The sequence below is a fragment of the Prionailurus viverrinus genome, chromosome A3 (genome assembly GCF_022837055.1).
Source record: "Prionailurus viverrinus isolate Anna chromosome A3, UM_Priviv_1.0, whole genome shotgun sequence".
NCBI classification, from domain to species: domain Eukaryota; kingdom Metazoa; phylum Chordata; class Mammalia; order Carnivora; family Felidae; genus Prionailurus; species Prionailurus viverrinus.
The window spans coordinates 57,714,332-57,732,330 of NC_062563.1; the positions used below are offsets into that span (position 1 = coordinate 57,714,332).

The following is a 17,999-nucleotide window of genomic DNA, read 5'->3' on the forward strand; positions in this document are numbered from 1 at the left end:
GGCTTTGATCCACTATTTTGATCCAATGTCTTGTTTTTTTTAAGTTAACTGTGTTTTTTTTTCAATTGGTAAATACACTGAAACTTAGCAGAAATCTCAAGTCATGATAATGAGCAAACATTCTTTTTTCTAAGGTCATAATTTCTAATCCTGATACTGTAATACTCTTAATTATCTCAAAATATCTAATTAAACTAAGCATTTTGAAAACAAAATTAATTCTGGTTCACTTTAGCTTAAAAATATTCAAGAATGACAATACCCAGGACCTAAAAATGGTAAACAAATTTGTAAAGAAATATGGGCCTACTTCAGAGATATTGTGAGTTTGGTTCTAGACCATGGCAATGAAATGAACAAATAACACAATAAAGCAAGCCAAATGAACTTTTTGGTTTCCCAGTTCCTATAAAGGTATGTTACACTATACTGTGGTCTTGTAAATGCACAAGAGCATCATGTCTAAAAATACAATGTACATACCTTAATTAAAAGATACTTCATTGCAGGGTGCTTAGGTGGCTCAGTTGGTTGAGCATTTGACTTCAGCTCAGGTCATGAACTCACAGTTGGCGAGTTCTAGCCCCGCTTCAGATCCTTTGCCCCTCTCTTGCTCTTTCCCCCTCCCCTGCTCACACTCTCTCAAAAATAAATAAAACATTAAAAAAATATGCTAAGATATGCTGATCATTACCTGAGATTTCACATCGTGGTTATCTTTTAAGTGTGTTGGAGGGTCTTGTCCCCATGTTGATGGCTGCTGACTGATCAGGGTGGTTTGCTGAAGGCAATTTCTTAAAATAAGACAACAATAAAGTTTGCCACTGGGATTGATTCTTCCTGTCACAAGTGATTTCTCTGTGGCAGGCGATGCTATTTGATAGTATTTCATCCAGAGTAGAACTTCTTTCAAAACTGGAGTCCAGCTTCTCAAACTGCGGCTGTTGCTTTATCAACTAATTTTATGTGATATTGTAAGTCCTTTGTTGTCATTTCAACCATCTTCACAGTATCTTCACCAGGAGTAGATTCATCTGGAAAAAACAACAAAACAAAACAAACACTTTCTTAGTTCATCCATAAGAAGCAACTCCTCATCCATCAAAGTTTTATCATGATATCATGATATTGCAAAGTTTTATCATTGATATACAATTCAAGTATAATAATAATGAAAAAGTTTGAAAGACTGTGAGAATTACCAAAATCTGACACAGAGACATGCAGTGAGCAAATATTATTGGAAAAATGGCACCAACAGACTTATTCGATGTAGGGTTGCCACAAAGCACCAATTTGTAAAAAACCACCATGTCGTTAAAGCACAATAAAGTATACTCCAATAAAACAAAGTATGCCTGTATATAAATCAAACTCTCACAAACTTCTATAGACTGAGAATCCATTTTCCAAAAAAAAAAAAACTGGAATGGTTTTCTAGAGACTTGGGGTTGAATTCTTTTTTGTCATGGAATAATATAGATCCACAATATTTATCTGCCATTCAAAAACCTCTGAAAACCAAAAGCTGTTGGTAAAACAGACCTACTGGGCATAAGGGTATATATAAATTATAGTGTGAATTTCTCATGTATTTTATTGCAGAAGTATGAATGTGTTTGATTATAGGGCTCCCCAGCTTACAATGAGGGTATTAGGTAATATATAACATATTACTTTTCCCCAAAATTATGACTTCTAAACACATCTGGCCCTAAGGGTTACAGTAAGGGACTGTGGGACCACAGCCCTAAACATAAGACAACAGACCTGAAACATCAATTGCTTCCCTATGATCATTATTGAAACAGATTGTTACTGCCAGTGAAACATTGCCATCTGTCTCTGTGACTCTACTGACCTTTTTAAGTTCTGTTTTTATAATGGTTCTTGGTTCTTGTGTGTGTTCCTCCTGACTACTCTCCCATCCACCAAGATGACAACAGGACCACATCCTGTAGTTTTAAGAGATTATTCACAGGCCTTGTCATCTTACACATAGTATGTAACAACAAATAAACTCACTGGACATTATTAGTGGTTCTGTTTTTGTTTACTGCTACACCCCTACCAGCTTGAGGTAGGTGCTCGGGGGAAAAACTTAACTAACCAAATAAATAAGCCAGCAATCTTATGGAGGTGAACTGAATTGGGTTGAACACTGCCATCTGCTGGCCACAGGTAAAATTTGCATTCTCTGGTCCACTATGGTCAGTTGTGGGAATTTTTATATAATACAAATATTCTATAATACAAATACAAGATTTGCTGTTTTCACAATAGTATTTGATACTGATCAGCCTTTACTAAGATGTTTCCACCAAAGTACCAAGGCCCTGATGAACAGCTTACACTGAACGCAACTGCAGCAAGATCCATTGCCTCACTCACCTCAATAATTTGGGCAGTTAGTATTCCATTAAATTGAGAGCTACTTACACAAGTAACTCACACAAAGGGGATTATATTACAATGACATCCTTTACTGTGAAAGGGAGTTCACTGTCTAGCTTCATAGAGCTCCATAAGGAACTCTATTAATGAACTTAAGTGCATCAGCTCCTGAAAGAGGTAAAAAACTGAGAACTTATTTGTTAAAAATCTGCCTTCAACTGCAATAAAAACATAATAAACAATTTCAAAAACAAAACGGTGGACTAAAGGGGAAATATTTTTGATTTGTAAAACTAGAAATCAGATATAACTTATCAGAATGCATCTATTATACAAATATACATCTTAAAGAATTGCTACCTTGAATTTACTCATCCCTTTGTTTCCTTGCAATTCTCTCTTGAAGGTACATGCTACACTCCACATGCCAGAAACCTGTGAATAAAAAGTTTCCCTTCTCCTGTCCCTCAGTTGTGAAAGTGCTTTCCATGAATCTTGTGTGCCATGATTTGAATCTTCATATAGAGAAAGACATGTTTGTCTTGGCTCTGGGGTGTGTTGCCTTGTCCTTCCACACCTTGGCCACTGGTCTTCTTTCTCAGTAAAAATGAAGATGGTCTTTTCATTCCCACTTCAGATGACTTTCCCAAAGCAAGAGGCTCAAATGGGCTCAGCGTCTGCAAGCCAGTTCTGTGCCCCAAAGGAAAGACAATCCAATCCAGGAGTAAGAGAGTGCAGGGTGGGGAGACACATCCATGTGACCTTTGGGCTACCAAGTCTCAAAGAGGAGAAATAGTTGGTGTTGCATTGGTGTGAAAATACAGTCAGAAGCTGTCCAGGGAGAGGCCGCTGTCTGCGGCACTGTTAAAGGTGCTGGTGGTTTCTGCATGGAGGGCTGCACAGACTTCTCTTCATGTTTTGCTCAGCCAAGTCCTTTAAGTTCTGTAGATTTAATTCCATAGGAAGTATGGGGTAAGCACTTGAAAATCAGGACATATCAGGATACTCAAATAACACAACAGCTAAATAACAAAAATGGCCACAATGACAAATTAATAGCACCCAGCACTTACGTAGCGCTGGCTCTGTTCTAAGCACCGTTCTAAGTGCTTATTAACGCATTTAAACTTCACAATAACCCACTGTAATAAGTGCTATGATTTCCCCTATTTTATCAATAAGGAAACTGAGGCATCTCTCCATGGCAGGGTTTCTTATTATGCTAGTTTGTGTGCCCCCCCAAATTCATATGTTGAATCCTTAACCCCGTTGTGACTTTCTTTGGATATAGTACTTGTTAGGATAAAATGAGGTCATAAGGGTGGGACCCTAAAGTGTTACCCCAGAACATAAAACTAAAGCCAGGAGTTAGATGCTCTTTGCAGACTGCAGTTCAATAGCAGTTGTCAAAGAATTATAGCAACGTAAAAAAAAAAAAAAAGGAGTAGGTTCCATTTTCATCTTGGAAATGTAGAAACTGGAAGGAACATTCTGCCACCCTTTCTACAAACAAAAGGTTAGACAAACTTTAAATGAATAGCTTTTCTTGAACCCATGAGAGAATTGAGATCTCAGGTAAACAACTAACCAATCTGTATCTCTTGGGAAAGACACGTGCCTCCAGGAAGAAAAAGGACCCATGCATATATAGTGGATCATGCTGACTGGCATGTAAGTTAGCTACAAATTCCTTATGAATTGCTACAGGCCAAGTGTGCCTAGCATAAAGATCTACCCATACACAGGGGGATTCCTATCAATGTGTTTCCATCAACAAACTCTTCCAGGTATTTCCAAAGACTGGGGAGAATCTCCATCCTCTCCTACCTCAGTATTGCCTGAGGCATCAGAAAAGTAGCCACTGCCAAACTCTACTGACAACTCTCCTGTGGAACAAAAGCCTATATCCGAATGGAGAAGAGCAACAAAATTGTCACCTTAGGGCATTAGAGAAAACCCTTTGTAGCTGAGAAAAACAAAAGGGTTTTTTTTTGTGTGGTGTGTGTGTGTGTGTGTGTGTGTGTGTGTGTGTGTGTGTGTGTTTTAAGCAAGAAAAAAAAGGAGGCAAAAAGAAAGGAAGGAAAGAAGGAAGCAAAGAAGAAACTTTACCCCAAGAGAGAAGCAGGAGTAAGTAGAGTGTGCAGGATTGATAGAACAGTGAGGATATTCTACATGACAGTATAATGCTGGATACATGCCTTTATGCATTTGTCCAAACCCGCAGACTGTACAACACAAAATGTAAACCATGGGCTTCGTGTGACCATGATGGGTCAATGCAAGTTCATTGATTATAACAAATATAAACTGTGGCACAGGATACTGATAATAGGGCAGGCTCTGCGTGTGTGGAGGCAGGGGATATGTAGGAACTCTTTATGTTCCATTTATTTTTTCTATTAACCTAAAACTGATCTGAAAAATAAAGTCTATTAAAGAAATCTCTCTCCCTAAGTGAGGAAATAGAATATGTGGTGTCAGGCCTAGCATACAGCAGAATGAAAATGTGAACACTTGTGAAGGCCACACCCCAAGCCTCAGGTTCACAGAGCCTGGCTAAGACATAGTCAGAACATCAGAGAACGCTCTCCTCCCCTGCCAGCCACCCACAAGCTAACACGTGTCCAAGTAGAAATAACAGTGGAATATACCTAGGAATTCCAAGAGAAATATGCTCTCTGAGGGATAGTGCAAAGCTGGTCAAGAGGACAGCAGATATAATAGGAAAACCCTCTAGCAAACTATGTGGAATTTCAGGTAGCTCTAGAGTAGTGTTTCCTAACTTTGGCACTACTGACATTATGTGCTGGATCATTTTTTGTTGTGGGTGCCGTCCTGTGACGTGCAAGATGTTCAGCATTATCTCTGGTCTCTACTCACCAGAGGCTAGTAGCAATAGTCCCAGGCAGTCCCAAATGTCCCCCAGAAAGCAAAATCATCCTCAGCTGAGAACCCCTGCACTCAAGACCATGAAGTCTATGGTACAGAGAGGGTAACCAGCAAAGTAATTACTGAGGGTAACTGGGCAACAACAAACTTCCAGCTCAGTCAAGCTCCTGACTAGATTAACACACACCTTCACACTGAAGGATCAGCAGAAGGAAAGTTGTGCTCACCTCCAAGTATATAAGCAAAATGCACATATATATTTATATTTATCTCACTAACTAGTATCCTATACAACATGCCAAGCATTTAACAAAAATATTACAGAACATGTGAAAAGCAAGAAGAAAATGGAGCCTGAGTTCCACTTCCAAAGTGGCAGCTTGAGGAGCTCCATGGATCCATTCCCTAATAACACAAGCATAACTGGTAAAAGCTATTTAAAACACTCAACCATTTACAGTCTGAGGAAATTGTCCTAAAGGACAATTACATAAACCAATGTAGAAACATTTAGTCAAAAATCTACTAAAAATTTGATACAAACAGCAAGAGTTCTTGACATTTGAGACATGGCCCACCCCCTTCCTCCCCTTCTCACAAAATACACAAAAATTTAATTCACTATGGATCAAAGGCCTAAACTGAAGAGCTGAACTATAAAGTTCTTAGAAAAAAAGTGAGCATAAATATTCATAACCATGGATTAGGCAATATCATTTTAGATATTACAACAAAAGCAAAAGCAATTAAGAGACAAAAAATAAACTGGACATCCTCAAAGTTAAAAACTATTGTTCATCAAAGAACACTATCAAGAAAGTGAAAAGACAACCTGTAGAATAGGATACTAATAATACACATATCCATATGGAGATATAATAATAATCCGTATAAGAGATTTACACCTAGAATATATAAGGAACTTTTACAATTCAATGATAAAAAGACAACCCAATTTAAAAATGGACAAAGTACCTGAACAGACATTTCTCCAAACAAGATATACAAACAGCAAAAAGGCACATAAAAAGATGCTCAACAGTGCTGACCATCAGGAAAATGTAAATCCACACAACTACCACTAACTAATAAATGTTTGAGGACACAGAGAAATTAGAACTTCGATCCACTGCAGGTGGTAATATAAAACAATATAGCCAGTTTGACAGTTCTTCCAATGTTTAAACATAGAGTTACCACGAGCAATTCAACTTCAAGAAAAATAGAAACATGTATATACACAAAAATTTGTACACAAATGTTCATAGCAGTATTAAACCTGTATTATCCCCAAATTGGAACAAACCCAAATGTCTATTAATCAATGAATGGATAAATAAAATGTGGTCTATCCACACAATGAATGTTATTGGCATCCATGCTACCATAAGGACAAATCTTGAAATCAATATTAATAGAAGCTAGTCACAATGGAACACATATTGCATAATTCTATTTATTATGAAATGTCCAGAATAGGCAAATACATAGAGGTAGAAAGTAGATTAGTAGCCTCCTGGGGCCTAGGAGGGTTGGGGGTTTGCAGGGTGATGTCTAAGATGTGCAGGTTGTCTTTTCAGGATGACTACAATATTCTAAAAGTAAGTTTTGTGTTTTTAAATTTATGTATTTATTTTGAGAGAGAGAAGGAAGAGCAGGGGAGGAGCAGAAAGAGAGGAGACAAAGAATCCCAACCAGGCTCCTTTCTGTCAGTGTGGAGATCGTCCCATGAGCTGAAATCAAGAGTCGACCTCTTAACCAATTGAGCCACCCAGACATCCCTAACCTAAAATTGATTGTGGTGATTATTGCACTATCCCATGAGTATTCTAAAAGCTCTTGAATTGTAGGTGTTAAATAGGCGAATGGTATAATATGTGAATTACCTTTTAAGAATGTTGTTGTAAAGGAAAAAACAAAGTCTGAAGAGACAAAATAATCATCATAACCAAGCCCAGACATAACCCAGATGTTGAATCTATCATAATATGGAATTAAAATAACAGATAAATATGTTAAAGATTATAATGGAAAAGGTAGACATTTAAGACTTGATATATATCTTCAGCAGAGGTATGTAAACTATAAGACAGAATTGAATGCAAATCTAGACATCAAAACACAGTAGATGAAGATTGCCTTTATCAAATTCATCAGCATACGAAACACAGCCAAGGAAAGAAACATTGAACTTAAAGACAGATCAATAGAGATTACCCAAGTTGAAACGCAAAAAGAAAAAAGAGAAAAAAATAAAAATAAACAGAACACACCATTCAAAGTCTGATGGGCAGTAATAAATGAGTCTATGTATCACTGGAGTCCCAGCAGTAGAAGACAGAGAAGGGGGCAGAAGAAATATTTGAAAAATAATGGCTGAGAATTTTCCTAAATTGGAGATATACCAAACAACAGATCCAAGAAACTCAGAGAATATCAAGCAATATTAATACCAAAATAGAAAAAAAAAATAGACCTACCGTATTCAAACTGCTGAACATAAAAGACAAAGATAAAAATCCTAAAGGCAGCCACAGAAAAGAAGGCAAATTACCCAGAGGTTTAAGAATTACAACAACTTTTCATTAGAAAACACAAGGGATGAAAAAACATGGAGTGAAATCTTTTAAGTGCTGGAAGAAGAAAAACCCACATGCCATACCAGAATTCTATACTTTTTAAAAGTGAAGGAAAAGGGGCCCCTAGATGGCTCAGTCGGTTGAGCCTCTGACTCTTGATTTTGGCTCAGGTCATGATTTCACAGTTCTTGAGTTTGAGCCCTACATCTGTGCTGACAGTGCAGAGCTGCTTGGGATTCTCTCTCTCTCTTCCCCTCCCCTGCTTGCGTGCGCTCTCTCTCAAAATAAATAAATACATAAACAAACAAACATGAAAGAAAGAAACTAGCAAACAAACACGGGAATGTACTGTGAAATCCATTCAATAGGGTTTCTCAAAAACCTATGAACAGGATTCTAAGGGATGAAGTAAAATTTTAAAGGTGAAACAAACAAACAAGTTCTACTCCTTGAATAGGTTCAGAGTTAGAAATCCACTGGCAACAGGTCTACTTAAAGGGCATTTGGCTAAAAGGTGAAGTATGTGAGAAGTTACCAGAAATCTCCTTGGCTAAATTCCTCAGGGTATGATTGATCTAAAGGTAACAAATGTCAAGAAGCACCTTGAGAATATGTAGGAGATAAATTCAGAAGAGGATCATTTAAAATACAGTAAAGTGATAATGGGGCACCTGGATAGCTGTCAGTTAAGCATCCAACTTCAGCTCAGGTCATGATCTTGCAGTTTGTGGATTCAAGTCCCACATTGGGCTTTGTACTGACAGTGCTCTCTTTCCCTCTCTCTCTCTCAAAATAATAAACTTTTTAAAAAGTTTAAAAAATAAGTAAAAGGAAGGAAAGTTTTAAAAAGTTTAACAAATAAATAAAAGGAAGGAAAATCAAGCCTTTTCATACAATATAGAGAATTCAGTGCCAGCAGACCTACATTTATAAGAAATGTGAAAGGAAGTTCTTCAAGAAAAGAGAATGTGATATGGATTAGAAAATTGGTTCCAAAGAAAGAAATTAAAATTGTTCTTCCTTTAGTGTCCTAAAATGTTAAGCTTAGATTGTTGATTTTAGATCTTTCTTCTGATACATGCATTGAATGTTATAAATTTCCCTCTGAGTGCCACAATTGTTCTATTTCACAATTCTGAGAAGTTGCATTTTTATTTAGTTGAAAATATTTTTTAATATCTTGTAAGACTTCATCTTTGACCCATGTGCTACTTAAAAGTATGTTGTTAGGGGTGCCTGGGTGGCTCAGTTAAGCGCCTCTTAACTTTGGCTCAGATCCTGATCTCAGTTTGTGGGTTTGAGCCATGTCAGGATCTGCGCTGACAGTATGGAGCCTGCTTGGGATTCTCTCTCTCTCCTTCTCTCTCTGCCCCCACTCCCTCGAAATAAATAAATAAACTTAAAAAAAATGTATGTTGTTTATTTTCAAGGGTGTTGAAAATCTGGTAATTTTGTTATCAATTTCTAGTTTAAATCCATTGTGCATACTTTTTTCATTTTTCTAAAGTTGTTAAGGTATATATTAAGGCCCAGAATGTGGCCTCTTGGTGAATGTCAATGCGAACCTGAGATGAATGGGTATTCTGCAATGCTAGATGAAGTATTTCATAAATGTCAATTAGATTCCCTTGAATGTCGTTGTTGTTCTTTGGTTTTCTGCATTTTTAATATACAGCTCATGTAGGGTTTTTAGTATTTATCCTGCTTGGTGTTCTCTGAGTCTTTTGTGGTATGGTCTCTGTCATCCATTTTGGGAAATTCTAGACCATTGTTACTTCAAATAATAATTCTCTTTCTTCTTCCTCTGGTATTCCAATTATGCATATCACATACTTTTTGAAATTGTCCCAACGGTCTTCAATATTCTGATATATTTTTAAAATTCATTATTTTTTTATCTTTGCTTTTCACTTTGGGCATTTTTTATTGACCTATCTTCAAACTCAAGGATTCTTTCCTGAGCTGAGTTCAGTCTACTGATAAGCACATCAAAGGCAATCTTCATTTGTTATAATGTTCTTGATTTCTATCATTTCCTTTCAATTCCTTTTTAGAGTTTCCATCTCTGCTTGCATTGTCCCTCTGTTCTTGCATGTTGTCTACTTTCCATAAGAGCCCTTAATGTATTAATCATAGTCACTTTAAGTCCTCTGATAATTATAAGGCCTGTGTCGTATGTGAGCCTAGTTCTGACGCTTGTCTCTTCAGACTGTTCATTCTTGCCCTTTAGCATGCATTTTAAATTTTTGTCAAAAGCCAGGCATGTACGTATTGGGGAATAGAAGCTCAAGTGATTAGGCTCTTAAAGTGAGGTTTTATATTAATATTGCTAGGAATTAGGCTGTATTTAATGTGTTTATAGCTGTAAGTTCCAGAGGCTTCAGTTTTCTCCAGTTCCCGTGTTTTTTTGTTTTTCCTGCTATATTTGGGTTTCCTTAGAAAGTCCTTAAATAGGGTGTGTCTTACATGTTTCTCAGTTGTAATGCACTCTTTTTTTTTTTTTTTAATTTTTTTTTTTCAACGTTTATTTATTTTTGGGACAGAGAGAGACAGAGCATGAACGGGGGAGGGGCAGAGAGAGAGGCAGACACAGAATCAGAAACAGGCTCCAGGCTCTGAGCCATCAGCCCAGAGCCCGACGCGGGGCTCGAACTCACGGACCGCGAGATCGTGACCTGGCTGAAGTCGGACGCTTAACCGACTGCGCCACCCAGGCGCCCCTGTAATGCACTCTTACTGAAGGTTTGTTGGTATTTTCATAAGGTGTAGGAGAGGGAAAACATTCTATAACCTTATGATTAAATCTCAATGCTTTAGTGGGTTTGAGTCTTTGGATTATGACTTTTGGAAGCATATGTTGGCCCCCTTTTATTCCCCCCTCCTTTTGTGTGAAATAAAATGTTAGAGGGTGCTAGAGTTGTTTAATTGTCCTTTTTCAAGTCTGATAAGGCTCTGGTAGCTTACCTTAGATAATAAACCTTTGTTATAGACAATGCCCTCAGTGTATTTCAAAATGGTTAATTTTCCTGTGTTAATTTTTAAATTTTCTCCTCTCCCTGCTGAAAACATACAGGGACTTTTCTCAAATCCTCACCATAAAAATCTGGTGTGGAGCTTCTGTTGGTAAATACCATGAGAGTATGGGTATCCCTGAGACTGGGCCCCCAAGATTTAACTGTCATGCCAGTCAACTGTCAACCTCCAATAATTCATCAAAATTACAATGGAAGTGTTCCTGCGGGTTACTAGTTCCAGCAGCTTCTGCTGGTATTAAGCTGACTGTGTCTGTATTAGGCTCTCTCCAGATTCCCAGGTGATGGCTTACCCTGTGACATCAATTTTCAGATGTCTCCATTAAAAGTTATTTGTTTCAATTTCTCCATATTTTTTTACTTATGGTAAGAATGGAAGTGTCAACTTCCAAGCTCTTTACATGTTGGAGGTGAAACGAGAGTTCTGTGAAATCTTTACATGAATGGAATCCTACATGTATTCCTTTTCATCTTATCTCTTCAGTCAGCATAATTATTTTGAGATTCATCCATATTGTGGTATGAATTCATAGTACCTTATTGCTAAGCAGAACTCTACTGTATGGATTTACCACAATTTGTTTAGCAAGTTCACCTTTTGATGGATAGATTGTTTCCAGTTTGTGGCTACTACAAATAAAGTTTGTATGGACATCTGTGTACAAAACTCATTTTGGATATATGCTCTCATATATACTGTGTAAATATCTCAGAGTATAATTGAAGTATACATGGTAGGTGTATGTTTAACTGTTTAACTTTTTAAAGAAATTGCCCATCTCTTTCCAAAATGGATGTGGCATTTCATATTCCCATTGGAATTATTATTCCATATCCCTCCAACTCTTTTCATCTGTAGCCATTCTAATGACAAGCAGTTGTGTTTCAATGTAGTATACTACAAATGAGAGTAATATCTTAACAATATTCAGTCTTCCAGTTCATGTTCATGGTATATCTCTCCATTTATTTAGGTCCATTTTCATATCTCTCAGTGTATAGGTCTTTGTTGGGTGTTAAGTTTGATCTTATGCCATTTAAAAATTAAGTTAGCCTATTACCATTTCACAGATGCCAACAAAAGACATGAGACCCCTGCATAAGAGACAAAATACTTTATTACTCATGACGCAACAAACAGCAAAAACGCCAGCATGTTTATGCCAATTTCTCTTGCTTCCATATTCCAGGAGAGTGATGCAGCAGACCCATATGGATTCCACACAGATAGTGTTTTTTAATCACAACTCAGAAACACTCAGCTTGTTGGTAAGGACAAAGTAAGCTTTTCCTTTGATAAGTGAAAGGACATTACCTCATCTTTCAAGGTTACCAACTGTATAATCAGCTCTGAGAAAATGACACAAATGAAGGAATGGTGGGGCGCCCAGGTGCCCCAGTCGGCTGAGTGTCTGACCTTGGCTCAGGTCATGATCTTGTGGTTCGTGAGTTCAAGCCCTACATCAGGCTTGCTGCTGTCAGCATGGAGCCTGCTTCAGATCCTCTGTCTCCCTCTCTATCTGCCCTCCCCTGCTCGTTCTCTCTCTCTGTCTCTTAAAAATAAATAAAGCATTTTTAAAAATAAAAAAAATTTAAAAAAAAAAGAAAAGAAAGAAAAGAATGGTTAGAGGTTTACCACCTTGGTGTGCCCACTAAGAAGCACAGGAATTCAACAGGTCCAAAGAGGATTTCTCTCTGCACATTTTTAGTCAACTTTATCCTTATTTCATATTTAATGTTTTCCTAACGATTTTCTTTTTAAACTCTAGTTTCTAATTATTCATTGCTGGATATATAAAGAAAATTCCTTATTTGTACATTGACCTTGTATTTTGTAATCTCATTAAGCTTTTAGTTCTAGTAGATTTCTTACAGACCTCTTAGTATTTTCTATATAGATGACCAGGTGGTCTATGAAATATAGACAGTTTTATTTCTCTCTATAACAAATTTGGATGTCTTTATATCTTCTACTTACCTATTGCCCTTGGTTGAGACACTGATGAAACTCAATGGGAAGCCACCAGCCAGTGTGTCCGTGGAAATGGCTAGGAAATTACTTGCTATGGCACCTGGGAGGTTCACCTGGAAACCAGCTGGGATGTCAGTGGAATTTGCTGCTTGCATTGGGTGGCACTGAAACTTGCTGGGGCTAAGCACCAGTAAGTATTTCATACTCTTTTGGCTGCCACATACCACAGAAACAAGAAGAGAGAAAAGCACATTAGTCCCTCAGCACCTTCTACTAAAAAAGATTAACATTAGACCATCTAGTAATGGAGAAATTTTGACAGGGTTCTGCTCTAGTATCACAGAGCAGGACAATTATATGTATATTTGGGTTTGGAACTGAGATCAATCAATAATTTTGTCCATCCTTTGTCCAAATACATCCTTCCATTCATATTTCAGTTTCCATATAATTTTCCACCTAACAAAAAGGACACAGTCTCAACATTCACTGTATCTATTACTGACTATATTAATTGCTCCCCAATTTTAGTCACAATCACATTGAATATTATGCTACCTAAAGACTAAATTGCAAGGTTAACCTCCATCACTCACATATATAATTATCCTTGGAAGAAGACAGAAGGATAGCATATACAAATAATCATAACAGTCCTCACATCTGTAACTGGACATAAGGTCATAGTTGATATGATATCTATGGCTTTCTTCTTTGTGTCCTGTACCTTTTTTTTTAACTTTGAAAATATTTTTTAAAGTTTATTTATTTTGAGAGAGAGGGAGGGCACAAGTGGGGAAGGGGCAGAGAGAGAGAGAGAAGAGAGAGAATCCCGAGCAGGCTCCACACTGTCAGCGTAAAGTCTAACACAGGGCTCGATTCTATGAACCATGAGACCATGGACTGAGCTGAATTTCATTTGCCCTCTGCTAAAACATCAACTGGTCAGTTATTCACCTCATGGAATGATGCAAGTCTTCATCAGCGAAGGGTCTGATTCTGTAATAGTTCTATTTTTGTTTGTATGTTGTGTGGTTTTCTACATACAGTCTTTCTTCATGCCATTGTACAACCCAATTTCTCCTTGGTAATCAGAATCGGTCCATCACTCTAGCCAGTAGAATAACCCCTTCTTCTTCCTGGGTTAGTGGCATAAGGCCAAAGTGGCCAGGTGGTGGTCTCATCTTCTAATTCAACAGAACCTTTGTGAGGTCCCATAGTGGAAGCATTGCCCTCTTAGGATCAAAGGCCTCAAAACACAGGGTTCAAAGTAGCTGAGATGGCACTAATGGACTAAGTGAGTTACTAGGTGCAAGTGAGAGGAGTTATTCCCACTTTCACAATTTGATTCCTAAACTATGTCTTCTGGATATGGGGGAGACAGCACCATATAATGGTCTCTAATTCAAAGCAAATACTATATGCTTTAAGACAGAACTCCATTCTTTTAGGGTATCTAACACTGTAATTGAACCTTCAATAAGACATTATTTATTCAATTAGGCCAGCCTCTTCTTGGCGATGTGATATGTGCTAAGATCAGCGAATTCAATAAGGATGACCCCATTGCTTTACTTCCTTGGTAGTGAAACAAGTACACTGATCAGGAGCAATACTATGTGAAATACCACAAAGGAAGAGAAGATATGCTGTGAGGCCATGGACAGTGGTGTTGTCAAAAGCATCATGAACAGAGAAGGCAAATACATACGTAGAATATCAGTTTATTCCACTAAGGATCAATCTCTGCACCTTCCATAATAAGAGAGTTCTGATAACGGTCAATCTTACAGCAGACTGATCCCCCAGGGAATGGTAGCGTAGCGGGAATTAAATGTTGGTCTTTGCTGTTGGCATATCAGGCATTGAAGATGCATGGAAGAGTAAAACCATGCTACTGAGCCTGTGTATAGCCTCCATCTCTGCAACTCTTGCTACTTTGCCATGGACTCTTTCTTCTAGGGTTTTTATGGTTTCATGTCTCACATTTAGATCCTTAATCCATTTTGAGTTTATTTTTGTATGTAGTGTAAGAAAATGATCCTGTCTCGTTCTTCTGCATGCAGCTGTCCCAAGGGACAACATTTTAAGCACACCTTTCAAAGGATAACAGGCCTGCTATGTTAACTCTTCTCTGCACAGTAGTTAGGGTAGTTAGGTGATAGATGGGCACTAAGTCTCTAACGATCTCCCCTGGTAAACATTTCATACGTGTCATAACTCATAACTGGAGAAATTAATTATATCCTGTGTGACTCCACTGGGATGGGACACTTGGAGGTTCGTTACTATTTTCCTTTAGACTTTGTCCCATGCAAGTCACTTTGCTGATTTTGCTTTGTGTCATTTTCCTGTAATAAATCTCAGCTATAGGTGTATGACTATATACTGAGTCTGGTGAGTTGTCCTAGAAAATCACTGCATCAAGTATATAGTACTCAGGATTACCAGTACAGCTCCATTTTTACTGATGGTGCACAGTGGCATTTTGAGCTCCGATGAATTAGTGTAAATCTGAAGCCAGTGTCTAATAATTCTCCAAAGATCTGGGTATTTCCTTTTTCATAATTCCCATTCTAATAACAGTTGCAGGCTCCACAGGGGAAAGTTTGGAGGAAGACTTATGGTATATACTCATGTGAATGCTTCAAGATTCCACCTAAGGTTACCTAGACTCCCCTTGAGTCAAGGGGCTCTGTGAATTGATTTGTGTCTAGTATTGGGTAAGAGGCTGTGATTCTCCTATAGCAAATCAAGTTAGGATTTTGGGTACCAAATCTAGAGTTTTTTTCTGTTATATAACATAAGCAATACTCTAGTAGGTTATTTCATTCCTAGGGATATTACAGTCAACTAGCCATAGTAAAAGATTCCTGAAGGCCAAGGCATTCTGATCACTGGTACATGTTACCTCTTACAGTAAATGTGCCCACCTTGTCTTTGATGTCAAAGTGGTGCCATCTGGCCTCTAATAATCTGGGATCTTATTACCTCCGTTTAAACTAGGGATATCACCTCAAAAGCAGTATCACCCATAGCTACACCCAGCCTACAAAAGAGAGCAATCACAAGCCTCTTCAAGAATATTAAGTGTGGGGCTCCTGGGTGGCTCAGTCAGTTAAGCCTCTGACTCCAGCTCAGGTCATGATGTCACGGTTCATGGGTTCGAGCCCCACATCAGGCTCCATGCTGACAACGCAGAGCTTGCTTGGGATTCTCTCTCTCTTCATTCTCTCTGCCTCTCCCGGAGTCATGCTTTGTCTCTTTCTCAAAATAAATAAACTTAAAAAAAAAAAAAAAAAGAAAAAGAAAAAAAGAAAGAATGTAAGTGCTTCTCCCACTAACATAGTCCTCAATGCCTAATTAAGGTAGTGCCTTCCAGGCATTCTTATGGGATGTATTTGGGGGTTAGGCATGCAGGTCATACATCATAAATCCACTGTAACACTCTTATTTTCTCAAGCTTTGGACTCCCTTCTTCATATTATGCCAGGAAACCTCTGACATCCCAAGATAATCAAATTATGCCAAGAAACCTCTGAGTCCATGTTTCAGTCAACCAACCAGTTAAACTATGAAAGCTACCTCTGGCTCTCCAAGCAAACACATTCCATCTGGAACCTAGTAAGTGCATTCCTATTGGTGAATTCTGCCTAATCTAGTGTTATAGTTTTCCCTCCTTAATCTGACACACTTAAAATTTTCTACCCTATACGTTTCCAAGGTATGCTGATTATATATTAGCAGTCTTTCAATTCTTTTGGTGTGTAAGCAATTTTCTCTGAGGTCACAGTGTCTACCTGCCCCCTGGAGTATGCTGAGATTTTACCCTCATTATCTATCTAGTGAAAAGTGAGTGGTTTCGATGGGTCTTGAGAAACAGGAGTATTCCTCTTCAAAGCACCTACCCCAGATGGGTTAACCACGCAAACTTCAGGAAGCACAGGAAGGCTAGTTTCCTTGGATACAAGAAGGCAAATTACTTCTAGAGGCAAAGAAGGCTCAGAGTGACTTGGGTGGGGGGCTCAAGCTTGTCAGATTCATCTGGTTCCAACCACATATCTCCACTCTAAATTTCAGTATCTCATTCTTTCCTAAACGGTGCCCTTTCACACAACAAACTTTGCAAGATCAAATCCAACAGATGTAGCCATTTAGCAACCTGCACAACAAAATTAAGATTTTTTCATCAAAATCTCAGACCGAGAGAGGAGTAGGAACTGAAATAAGTTCCTAATAAGAGGGGCTAATAACCATAATTAATATTAAGTACTTACCATATGTCAGTCCCTGTGCCAAGTGATCGATATACACACTATTTGGCGTCATGCACTGCTTAATTCCTTTCATTGCACTCAAAATAAAACCTTAAAGCTCTGCCAGGGCCTTTTAGGTCCTGAATGATCGATCCTGCCTCCTGCTTACCTCCCTGATTACTCAGTTTGTTCAGAAAGTTTCCGCCATATATATATATATATATATATATATATATCCTCAACTTTCTCAGTCCACATGCCACCTCTCCCAAGCTTCCAAAAGAGCAGCTCACTCCCGGCCTTAGTTTTCATCTGGAAACAGGGCCTTTCTTCTACCACTTGTCACCGTATTACTTTATTTATCGTGTTCTTCTCTTGTTTATTGTATGTTTCTGATTTATCACGTTTATTTATTACATGCTTATTATTAATTATTCCAGGCAACTGTAACCCCCCCTCGGGCTCAGGAAGCATTTGCAGGATCCTCACAGCTCTCTGAGATTAGTCTACATTATTTCCGCTGCTTTTCCAACGGGCAAGCCGAAGTTTGGAGGGGCCAGAGGAACCTACTCCACGTCACTCAGAGCCCACTAGAGCCTAAGTCTTGAGTCTCCCAGGCTGGGCAGCCGCCACCCGGTGCGGGGAGGGGGGGGGGGGGGCGGAGGGGGGCATACTCTTTGGTGAAGCTCTTTACTGAACCCTCCCGTCCATGGAAACATAAAGCATCATCATTACCACAACAAAGCTGGCTCGTCTCTCACGCTCCACGGGCGCGCGCCGTCAGCTCCGCGTCCCGGGCCCAAACTGCGCCTGCGCACGGGGCCCGCCTCTCGGGGACCACCGCCCCGCAGCCTCGTGGAGCTACCCTCTGCGCAGG

The 17,999-nt window shown here is 38.6% G+C and overlaps 1 protein-coding gene across 5 annotated transcripts in view; it reads right to left on the reverse strand.

Annotated features, from left to right (window-relative positions):
- TMEM182 (transmembrane protein 182) overlaps window positions 1–17,999 on the reverse strand; it is an 85,903-nt gene that overhangs the window by 59,071 nt on the left and 8,833 nt on the right. The window contains exons 2-5 of one of the 5 annotated variants that reach the window (XM_047853054.1): window positions 16,658–16,662; window positions 12,873–15,113; window positions 2,755–3,336; window positions 695–1,034 (exon numbers count right to left, since the gene is read on the reverse strand). In XM_047853054.1, coding sequence (XP_047709010.1) covers window positions 695–892 — 198 coding nt within the window. In that variant the 5' untranslated portion in view covers window positions 893–1,034; window positions 2,755–3,336; window positions 12,873–15,113; window positions 16,658–16,662. Of the gene's footprint in view, window positions 1–694; window positions 1,035–2,754; window positions 3,337–12,872; window positions 17,828–17,857; window positions 17,951–17,999 lie in introns of those variants that run through there. The other 4 variants (XM_047853055.1, XM_047853053.1, XM_047853051.1 and 1 more) reach the window with 4 other exon arrangements.